The 12,133-nt window shown below is 36.3% G+C and overlaps 1 protein-coding gene across 1 annotated transcript; it reads left to right on the forward strand.

Annotated features, from left to right (window-relative positions):
- Positions 1 to 3,068: 3,068 nt before the first annotated feature.
- Positions 3,069 to 10,375, forward strand: LOC137003292 (mucin-17-like). The gene is made up of 6 exons (XM_067363394.1): positions 3,069 to 3,129; positions 3,632 to 3,743; positions 4,164 to 4,246; positions 4,796 to 4,907; positions 5,446 to 5,559; positions 5,596 to 10,375. Exons 1-6 carry the CDS (start codon positions 3,069 to 3,071, stop codon positions 9,287 to 9,289), a joined length of 4,176 nt encoding a protein of 1,391 aa, XP_067219495.1. The 3' UTR covers positions 9,290 to 10,375.
- Positions 10,376 to 12,133: the final 1,758 nt, after the last annotated feature.

Here is a 12,133-nt window from a genome sequence, read left to right on the forward strand (position 1 = left end):
TGTAAAACTGCATTCTTCCATCTGAAAAATATATCTAAACTACGACGTATGCTCTCAATGAAAAATACAGAACAGTTCATGCAGAACAGTTCATGCTTTTATGACTGTAACGCTCTACTGGGTGGTTGTTCTGCTCGCTTGATAAATAAACTACAGCTCGTACAAAATGCGGCAGCTAGAGTTCTTACGAGAACTATGAAGTATGACCATATTATCCCAGTTCTGTCATCACTGCATTGGCTTCCTGTTAAACATCGTATAGATTTTAAAATCTTGCTAATTACTTACAAAGCACTAAATGGTTTAGCTCCCCAGTATCTGAGTGAGCTCTTAAAGCATTATAGTCCTTCACGTTTATTGCGATCTCAGAATTCAGGCCAGCTGATAATACCTAGAATATCGAAATCAACTGCAGGCGGTAGATCCTTCTCCTATTTGGTACCTAAACTCTGGAACAATCTTCCTAGCATTGTTCGGGAAGCAGACACACTCTGTCAGTTTAAATCTAGACTAAAAACACATCTCTTTGCTCTTGCATACACATAACACATTATCAATTTATATTTTCAAATACGTAAAAGGATTATTAGGCTGCATAAATTAGGTCAGCCAGAACTGGGAACACTTCCTATAACACCAGATGTACTCGTTACATTGGAAGAAGAATGGCATCTATGCTAATATTAGTCTTTCTGTTTATCCCGAGGTTTTTCCGTAGTCAACAGGATCTGGGCCGTATCCAGCTGAGACCAAGGACCGGTGCCATGACACGACCACAACGCAGCCCTGAAGTATCAGCAGAGATCGAGTCAACTGGATCATCCATTGTGAAAGCCTCATCGGTAAGACAGCCAGTAGCACAGTTCCTCAACAGACCGTCCATTCCGGTGTGATGAATATGATCCTCAACTGGATGGAACTGAAATAAATACTTTGATTGTTGCGATCCTATCAGACTTATGATAGCAACCTGATTGTAACAAAGCACTGTTCGCCAGAGGAGAACTGCCCCCCCGACTAAGCCTGGTTTCTCCCAAGGTTTTTTTTTCTTTTTTCTCCATTTTAACACCTATTTGCCACTTGTTTGCTACCTGATGTCACCTGATGGAGTTTGGGTTCCTTGCCACTGTCGCCTTTGGCTTGCTTAGTTAGGGACACTAGACATTTGACTTGACATTTGATATTCAATAGTATTCTTGACATTTATTCAACAGTGCTTCTGATCTGCCTGCATTGACATTATTATTTAAGAGCTGCTGTGCAGCCAAATTATGTACCAGTTATCAATGTAAAGCTGCTTTGACACAATCTGCATTGTAAAAAGCACTATATAAATAAAGGTGACTTGACTTGACTGATGCTGTAATTTGTGCTAGGAGCAAGTCATTTGCTGTAATATGTGCTGCCGACCAAGTATTGAGTGCACAAATGAACATACTTCTTTCTTTCTGTTTTGAAAATCCATTTTTTGATTGATAGGAAATATTCTAATATTTTGAGATACTTTCATGAGCAGTACGCTCTAATCAACAAAATAAAAAAAAATAAATAAATAAAAAACTTTACTTTACATGTAGGGAATCTAGAATATATGAAAGTTTCTTTTTTTTTAATAATTTACAATAAAAAAATTAACTTTTTCAAAATATTCTAATTATATGACCAGCACCTGTAAATGACATTTCTATATATTTGAAATAAAAGATATACATTGTACTTAATGTCAGCTTGCTTATTTTGCTCAAGATAACGATTTATTAAGTCCACATGTCATAAAAACAGGAAACTATGCTTCTAACTACAGCTCAAGATGGAACTGATTGGTTCAGTTCACACAGCATTTTAAATGGTTCACTCCGTGCAGCTTTTTATTTCAAGCACCATTTTTAAAAGTCTGTTGGGGTGCATGCAGTAAGAGTTGTTTGTTATTCTAATGGACAATGGAGTTTAAAAAATACGACAGATGGACCGACAACAAGGTTCAGGCTTTATTAAGCTTATATGCACAGGATGAAATGTCACGTGCAGTCTAATCTACACAGTACTTCAGACCGTAATGGAAACACAGACAACGACAGGTCTGGGGGGCAAAAACTTCCTGGGACAAATTGTTCCAGATCATTTTGGTGGAAACCAGGGTTTACCTGTTCTCCGGCCTCTATCTCCAGCAATTCCCTCCAATGATCATTCTCCAACTTTTTCCTCTCCCTTGTGTCACCTGCAAATAACCAAACCGTTATATTTACCAAACCAGTCAAAGGTGTGTTGCATTAAACCTGACGTCACCATTTTTCACAAATTTCCATTTTTGTAGTTTATACAGAGAGGATAACGGTATTGTTTTTAAAAAACTTTTCACTTCATACTTGTTTTTACGGTGCATTATGGGATTGAATGAGTGCACTCAACTAGATAACATCCACTATGGTTTTGGACACCACTACAAATGGCTGTCCCCTGAAATAGTGCCCAATTTAAGGGTATAGGGGGCGATTTGGGACACAGCCAGTTCTGATCATTTTGAGAATTGGGTTCCAGTGATTGTAAAAAAATTAAATAAAAACTGTAGACCTATTTTGGATTTTGCAATTGAGAATACACTTCCAATTATAACATTATCCAGTAGATACAGGCAACAAATATAACCATTGTTCATGCATCCAAAGGTTTTCCACATCCTACGTGGAAGTTGTATTCTTTGTATGGTCCTGATTACTGATTAAAATGTCTAATTTTAGCTGTTATTTAGAAACAAAATATGCAAGAAGCCTTTTCTGTCAAAACATCAAAAGTTGTCAACATTCACAACTTCCGCTATATGATCAGGAAACGAAAGTAGTGATTCATATTTTTTCCTCATATTTTGACATCTATGTGCAACAGTTTCGGGAAAGGAACAACTGTAGAAGGATGATTTGGCTCTTTCCAGCTGTTGTTGAATGAAATTTGAGATGTGGGCGTGATATGCCCATTATTTGTTATCATTTCCCTCATTATTGTAAGCGTATCTAGTGAAGTGGTTCATGATTTTGAGTAAAGTAACTGTAAAGTAAAGACACTGGAATATCATGCGGTTTAGCATCTTCATCATCGTTCTGCTGGGCTTCATCAACTTCACACTGGCTCAAGGTAAAACACCTCAAATGAAGTAGATATTTGAGATGCCTTATGCAGAAAATGATTTTAGAAATGGCAATGCTGAAGTATAAAAAAACATACTGGAACATACCGAAGTATAAAGTAGTTCAACTGCATACAGTTTGGGGTTTGGTATATTTAACTAAAACTACATTAAAAAAAATTGTTACTTGAAGTAAAATATTTTAAATGAAATAACATTTTTTTTTTCAGCTAGTTACCAAGGGAACAGTTCTCATTTTTATTTAGTTTCAGTTGATGTAGTAAAACAACTAAACAAATAATAATAATAAACTATATATACCTATTTTAAATAATAATAATAATAATAATAATAACAAAAACAACAAAATTACTAAAAGGAACTATAAAAATAAAACTTAATACAGAATATTAATAAAAAATATGATAGTATCTCAGTGATACTAAAGTAACACTAGTTTTGTGTCAGTGTTTATCAGTATGTGTAATGTCTTTGTCATGTGTCTCTCAGTTAAGGGCTGCTGTCAGAACTATGTCTCTAAAATTAGACTCTTTGAAAAGAAAAGAGTGACCAGCTACAGAATACAAGAGATGGGCAAACACTGCACGTTACCTGCTGTCATGTAAGAAACACCACATACATTCTGTTCAAACGTTTGATTGGCCAGATTTATTATTGCTTTTAAAAGAAGTTTCGTCTGCTCACCAAGGCTGCATTTGTTTGATCCAAAATACAGTAAAAACTGTAATTTTGTGAAATTTTATTACAATTTTAAATAATTGTTTTCTTTGTGAATATTTTGTAAATTATTATTTATTCCTGTGATCAAAATCACTCTAATATGCTGATTTGCTGCTCAAAAAACTTTTCAGATTTTTCATGATTATTTGATGTAGTATTAAAAAAAAAAAAAAATTGTAAAATTCTAGACTGCTGTTCAAAAGTTCGGGGTCAGTAAGAATTGCAGAAGCTTTCTAGCTTTTATGTGTGATCCTTTCAACCATCACAGTTCATGATGTTTACTGCAATTCTCTCTCCGCAGCTTCAGATTGGATCATTCCGAGTTTTGTGCTGACCCTAGAGAGCATTGGGTCCACAATCTCGTGCGGAGGGTGAACAAATTGTTTCCAGGGTCGTTTATGGGTAAGAAGCTTAATTTTACATAAAAGTAAAATTAAAAGTAGTTCTGGCTATTTTTTAAACGAAAGAAATTTAAATTAATTTAAAAGATTAAATTAAAGACACTTCATTCTCTGTTATTGAGCTCTTATGGAAAATAATATATAAAAATAAATAATAAAAATAATAACAATGGAAAAATCCTGAATAAAACCCCAACAAAACAAAACTGGACGGTGTTCATGTTCCTCTAATGATGTTTTAAAACTCAGTCTCACTGGTTATTGAACATTTTGTTTTCTTTGCAGTGTAAATCTCATCTCTCAAACATTTGTGTACTTTAAATAGTCACTGAATTCACTTTCACTTCTGTGAAAATCATCTGGGAGGCTCTACTTACAGTCCTTATATCTGTTGGTTGTCCATCTTTTCATTGCATATCATCATATGCTGATATTTACGATCATCTGTCTCTAGTGAACTATAAAATCGTATTGCATGTGAGTTTGGGTCAATGTATGTTAACACATAATGTCTTTGTTGTGTGTCTCTTAGATGGTGGCTGCTGTCTGCAGTATGCCATGAGTGTTAAACTGTCCACAAGGAATAGAGTGACCAGCTACAGAAGACAAAATCCGGGCAGACGCTGCAGGATCGCTGCTATTGTGTAAGATACCCGTCTGTATATGTAGCTCTATGAAAGTGGTATGAAACTTGTTCATACAGTATGAATCAATTCTGACTGTTATAAAGAAATTGCAAATAATGTAAAGAAATTAAGTTTCTCATGATGAGTTTTATTATTTTCTATCCATTGGACTCACACACATCCACCATTTCTATTCAGATGTTAGATGTCAGATGTTACAGAAAGTTTTAGGATTAATTTTACTTTTTATTCAGATTGTTACGCTGATGATATAATTTGGAATGAAACTTTTTAGGTGAAATTAGAATTTCTTTTTCTTACTTATTTAAATAATACTCATATTCATATATATTTTCCATATGGGAAATGTGTCCATAAGATGTTTAGGCCCAGAGTGTGTGACTGTGAAATAATTACTAGATAAATTATTTCACATTACTGGAGAGCAAATGAGACAGTGGTGCAATAAAATGCCTTGAAGCACAGTAAATATTAGAAACTTTTATGATTCTTTCAGACATCACAATTAATGATGTTTAATGCAATTGTCCTGCAGATTCACATTGGAAAATGATCAGGAGTTCTGTGCTGATCCCATGGAAAGATGGGTCAGTTCTCTCATGCAGAGGCTGGACGGGCTGTCAGATGGGTGGCCTGTGTGGTTTCCGGAGCCTCCGAGGCCTCCGAGGCCTCCGAGCCCTCCAAGGCCTCCAAAGCCTCTGGTGCCTTTGAGGCCTCACACATTTCCGGTGATTCCGGTGCATCCAAAGCCTCAGAGGCCTGTGGTGCCTCCAAAGCCTCAAACTACTGCAATGCCTCAAAGGCCAAAAATACCTGAAATCCCTCGAATGACTGAAATGCCTCGAACAACTGAAATGCCTGAAGAGTCTCAAACGACTGAAATGCCTGAAATCCCTCAAAGGACTAAAATGCCTGAAAACCCTCGAACGACTGAAATGTCTGAAATGCCTCAAACAACTGAAATTCCTCAAATGACTGAAAATTCTGAAATGCCTCGAACAACTGAAATGCCTCAAATCTCTCGAACTACTAAAATGCCTCGAATGACTGAAATGCCTGAAGTGTCTCAAACGACTGAAATGCCTGAAATCCCTCAAAGGACTAAAATGCCTGAAATCCCTCGAACGACTGAAATGTCTGAAATGCCTCGAACAACTGAAATGCCTAAAATACGTCAAACAACTGAAATTCCTCAAACGACTGAAAATTCTGAAATGCCTCGAACAACTAAAATGCCTAAAATTTCTCGAACGACTGAAATCCCTCGAATGACTAAAATGCCTCAAACAACTCAAAGGACTAAAATGCCTGAAATCCCTCGAACGACTGAAATGTCTGAAATGCCTCGAACAACTGAAATGCCTAAAATCTCTCGAACTACTAAAATGCCTCGAATGACTGAAATGCCCGAAATTCCTCAAACTAATGAAATGCCTCGAATGACTGAAATGCCTAAAATTTCTCGAACGACTGAAATCCCTCGAATGACTGAAATGCCTCGAACTGAAATGCCTGAAGTGTCTCAAACGACTGAAATGCCTGAAATCCCTCAAAGGACTAAAATGCCTGAAATCCCTCGAACGACTGAAATGTCTGAAATGCCTCGAACAACTGAAATGCCTAAAATCTCTCGAACTACTAAAATGCCTCGAATGAATGAAATGCCCGAAATTCCTCAAACTATTGAAATGCCTCGAACAACTGAAATGCCTAAAATTTCTCGAATGACTGAAATGCCTCAAACAACTGAAATGCCTGAAGTGTCTCAAACGACTGAAAAGCCTGAAATCCCTCAAAGGACTAAAATGCCTGAAATCCCTCGAACGACTGAAATGTCTCAAATCTCTCGAACTACTGAAATGCCTCGAATGACTGAAATGCCAGAAATTCCTCAAATAAATGAAATGCCTCGAACAACTGAAATGCCTAAAATTTCTCGAACGACTGAAATCCCTCGAATGACTGAAATGCCTCGAACAACTCAAAGGACTCAAAGGACTAAAATGCCTGAAATCCCTCAAACGACTGAAATGTCTGAAATGCCTCGAACAACTGAAATGCCTAAAATCTCTCGAACTACTAAAATGCCTCAAATGACTGAAATGCCCGAAATTCCTCAAACTAATGAAATGCCTCGAACAACTGAAATGCCTACAATTTCTCGAACGACTGAAATCCCTCGAATGACTGAAATGCCTCGAACAACTGAAATGCCTGAAGTGTCTCAAACGACTAAAATGCCTGAAATCCCTCGAACGACTGAAATGTCTAAAATGCCTCGAACAACTGAAATGCCTAAAATTTCTCGAATGTCTGAAATCCCTCGAATGACTGAAATGCCTGAAGTGTCTCAAAGGACTGAAATGCCTGAAATCCCTCAAAGGACTAAAATGCCTGAAATCCCTCGAACGACTGAAATGTCTGAAATGCCTCGAACAACTGAAATGCCTAAAATACGTCAAACAACTGAAATTCCTCAAACGACTGAAAATTCTGAAATGCCTCGAACAATTGAAATGCCTAAAATCTCTCGAACTACTAAAATGCCTCGAATGACTGAAAAGCCAGAAATTCCTCAAACTAATGAAATGCCTCGAACAACTGAAATGCCTAAAAATTCTCGAATGACTGAAATGCCTCAAACAACTGAAATGCCTGAAGTGTCTCAAACGACTGAAAAGCCTGAAATCCCTCAAAGGACTAAAATGCCTGAAATCCCTCGAACGACTGAAATGTCTCAAATCTCTCTAACTACTAAAATGCCTCGAATGACTGAAATGCCAGAAATTCCTCAAACTAATGAAATGCCTCAAACAACTGAAATGCCTAAAATTTCTCGAACGACTGAAATCCCTCGAATGACTGAAATGCCTCGAACAACTCAAAGGACTAAAATGCCTGAAATCCCTCGAACGACTGAAATGTCTGAAATGCCTCGAACAACTGAAATGCCTAAAATCTCTCGAACTACTAAAATGCCTCGAATGACTGAAATGCCCGAAATTCCTCAAACTAATGAAATGCCTCGAACAACTGAAATGCCTACAATTTCTCGAACGACTGAAATCCCTCGAATGACTGAAATGCCTCGAACAACTGAAATGCCTGAAATGTCTCAAACGACTGAAATGCCTGAAATCCCTCAAAGGACTAAAATGTCTGAAATCCCTCGAACAACTGAAATTCCTGAAATCCCTCGAATGACTGAAAAGTCTAAAATGCCTCAAACTACTGAAATCCTTAGAACGTCTGAAATGTCTGAAATGCATCGAATGACAGAAATACCTGAAATCCCTCAAACAGAATTGCCTCGAACAACTGAAATGTCGGAAATGCTTCAAACGACTGAAATGCCTCAAACGACTGAAATTCCTCGAACGACTGAAATGCCTGAAATGCCTGAAATGCCTAGAACAACTGAAATGCCTCGAATGACTGAAATGCCTGAAACACCTGAAATGCCTGATATGTCTCAAATCACTGAAAAGTCTAAAATGCCTCAAACTACTGAAATCCTTAGAACGTCTGAAATGTCTGAAATGCATCGAATGACAGAAATACCTGAAATCCCTCAAACAGAATTACCTCGAACAACTGAAATGTCGGAAATGCTTCAAATGACTCAAATGCCTCAAACGACTGAAATTCCTCGAACGACTCAAATGCCTGAAATGCCTGATATGTCTAAAACCACTGAAAAGCCTAAAATGCCTCAAACTACTGAAATCCTTAGAACGTCTGAAATGCGTCGAATGACTGAAATACCTGAAATCCCTCAAACAGAATTACCTCGAACAACTGAAATGCCTGAAATGCCTAAAATGACTGAAATGCTTCAAATGACTAAAATTTCTCAAACGACAGAAATGCCTGGAATCACAGAAATGTCTGAAATGCCTGGAACAACAGATATGCCTGGAATGACTGAAATACCTGCAATGACTGAAATGTTTCAAACTTCTCAAATGTCTGAAATGTATAAAATGCCTGAAATCCCTCGAACATCTGAAATCCCTGAAATCTCTGAAACAACTGAAATGCCAGTGATGTCTGAAACACCTAAAATCCCTCGATCGACTGAAATGCCTGAAATCCCTCAAACTAATGAAATGGCTGAAATCCCTCGAATGACTGAAATGTCTGAAATCCCTCGAACGACTAAAATGCCTGAAATGCCTCAAACAACTGATATGCCTCAACTGACTGAAAGGTCTGAAATGCCTGGAACAACAGAAATGCCTGCAATGACTGAAATGCCTGGAAGGACTGAAATGCTTCAAACTTCTCAAATGTCTGAAATGCATAAAATGCCTGAAATCCCTCGAACATCTGAAATCCCTGAAATCTCTGAAACAACTGAAATGCCAGGAATGTCTTAAACACCTAAAATCCCTCGATCGACTGAAATGCCTGAAATCCCTCAAACTAATGAAATGCCTCAAACAACTGAAATGCCTGAAATTCCTCAAAGGACTAAAATGCCTGAAATCCCTCGAATGACTGAAATGCCTGAAATCCCTCGAATGACTGAAATGCCTGAAATCCCTCGAACGACTGAAATGCCTGAAATGCCTCAAACTAATGAAATGCCTCGAACAACTGAAATGCCTGAAATCCCTCGAACGACTGAAATGCCTGAAATGCTTCAAACTAATGAAATGCCTCAAATGACTGAAATGCCTGAAATCTCTCGAATGACCATAATGCCTGAAATCCCTCAAACTAATAAAATGCCTCGAACGACTGAAATGCCTGAAATTTCTCGAACTGAAATGCCTGAAATCCCTCAAACGACTGAAATGTCTCAAACTCCTCAAATGTCTGAAATGCCTCAAATACCTCAAACGACCGAAATGCCTCAAATGACTGAAATGCCTTAAATGCCTCGAGTGACTGAATTGCCTCAAATGAATGAAATGCCTCAAACAACTGAAATGTCTCGACTGACTGAAAGGGCTGAAATGCCTCGAATCACAGAAATGTCTGAAATGCCTGGAACAACAGAAATGCCTGGAACGACTGAAATACCTGGAAACACTGGAATGACTGAAATGCCTCAAAATCCTCAAATGCCTGAAATCCCTCCATCATCTGAAATGCCTCAACAACCTGAATGCCAGGAACGACTGAAATGACTGAAATCCCTCAAATGACTGAAATGCCTCGGATGCTTGAAATGCCTCTGATGCCTGAAATGCCTGTGTAGCTCCCCCTAGTAATTTCTCTGAATGACTGGTGATTTATTGACTGATTTACCATGAGGATAAAAGTGTAATCACGTAAATGAAATATAAATGAACAATATAATTGAAAACTTGCCTGCATTCCAAAAAAAAAAAAAAAAAAAATTATATATATATATATTTACCTTTATTTCCCTTTATATATATTTACCTTTATTACCTTTATTTCTATATGTATTGTGATCAATTTCATTCAATATAATTTGTATATTAAAATTTCAAAATCCATGCACAAATATTTTCATACATGTCAGCATCATGTTTTGTCATTTATGTAAACTTTAAGAGAAAATGTATATTTTTAGATTCTATAGCTGGTTACTAGGGGTGTGACGAGATCTCACAAGACTAATTTGTGATGAGATTTCTCGTTGAGGTGCCGCTACATTTACATTGCACCTTCACTGTCGTTTTGCTTTTTATAGAAATAAAAACCATTCAATTCAGTTGGATAATGGTCGCCGCTGCTCCATATTCACAGAGTACGCATGATTGCGAAAGTGAAAGTTAACTCGAGCACGTATTAAAGTGCAATTTCAATACCCCGCATTTTGAAAGCGGCTCCCTGATGCATGCAAATATTTCCCAATATGAAAGCTACCTTAGGCTGGGCAGTGTAGTGTTAACCATCTTTTAGCTCTGTATCATGCTTGAAGAACAATTTGGCCTTATTTACACTTTGAATATTGAGAGAGTACTTTGATTATGGTTGCACTTATTGTTTGCACTTAATAAGACTAAGAGAAAACTATTATTAATTTTTATGGTAACACTTTACAATAAAGTTTCATTAGTTAACATTAGTCAAATTTAGTTACATGAGCTAAGGAAGAACAATACTTCTACACCATTTATTAATCTGAGTTAATGTTAATTTCAGCATTTACTAATACATTATTAAAATCAAAAGTTGTTAACATTAGTTAATGCACTGTGAATTATATATTGCACATGATGTTGGTTAATACATTAACTAATGTTAATAAATGAGACCTTATTGTAAAGTGTTACTATTTTTATTTATACTGTTTTTATTGCTATAATCAATTTGTGGAAAGGAGTTCAGTTAGGAGGTCAAAAGTTGTAGAAGCTCATAATTCATGTATAGTAAGGTCTGAAAAGACTGACATAATACAGAAGAGAAGCTAGTCAGTTTAGTTTGTGTCAAAACCTTTTACAGTCCTTGAGTATTGTTGTCTTTTACTGCATATGATAATTCATACTCAGAAAGAGCTGAAATGTCATTCATTACAAGATGATTAGTTTAAATTTCATAAAACATTTCAAATGCACCAGCAGATTATTTTTCTAGTCATTTATTTCATCTTTGAGGATTTCTTAAAAATTGTGTGTAAAAATCTCATCTCGTCACACCCCTACTGGTTACTATATCTTTTATTTTTTAATGTTTGCTATTGACAATAAATAGTCCTGCCTTGTAAATGTAAAAATGTAAAGTTGAAATATTCCACATAGTTGCTTAATGTTATATGAGTATGCATCACACTGCCCTGCCTGAAATGTATTTTTTATTTAAAAATAATTGTTTGATGTATAGCATTCAAGGGGATAAACAAGTCAGTCAGTGATTGACTGACAGGTTGCATGCAATTTATTTTGCCGTTCACAGTATTTATAATACACAGTCAAAAAGTACAAAGCAAGTAAACATTATATGACTGAGAATTTTTTTTTTTAGTTTGTACATATATATAGCTAACATAATCTATAACAAATTTAAAATTTAAGGTTAAGATTTCCTTCAGTAAGGAGTAACAGGTACAAACATTAACTTATTCCTACTTCTATTTCTTTGATAAATTCGGGCATGTGGGGAGTAGGCGGAAGTAGGTAGTTGTTTGGGCGTGTTGTTGTCTTGTCTTTTTTTTTTTATGTAATTTTTTGTTATGTAATTTTTAATGTATTGTAAATTGTGTATTGTGAAAAGCGCTATACAAGTAAATGTGAACTGAATTGAAT

The sequence above is a fragment of the Chanodichthys erythropterus genome, chromosome 16, assembly GCF_024489055.1.
Source record: "Chanodichthys erythropterus isolate Z2021 chromosome 16, ASM2448905v1, whole genome shotgun sequence".
In the NCBI taxonomy this organism is placed as follows: Eukaryota; Metazoa; Chordata; class Actinopteri; order Cypriniformes; family Xenocyprididae; genus Chanodichthys; species Chanodichthys erythropterus.

What these genes read in the sequence shown, in the direction of transcription:
- LOC137003292 (XM_067363394.1), top strand. Translation starts at nt 3,069, where the DNA reads ATGCGGTTTAGCATCTTCATCATCGTTCTGCTGGGCTTCATCAACTTC. An exon ending in TGCAGGATCGCTGCTATTGT is followed by an intron (nt 4,908 to 5,445) that starts GTAAGATACCCG and finishes ATTGTCCTGCAG; the next exon opens with ATTCACATTGGAAAATGATC. An exon ending in TGGCCTGTGTGGTTTCCGGA is followed by an intron (nt 5,560 to 5,595) that starts GCCTCCGAGGCC and finishes GAGCCCTCCAAG; the next exon opens with GCCTCCAAAGCCTCTGGTGC.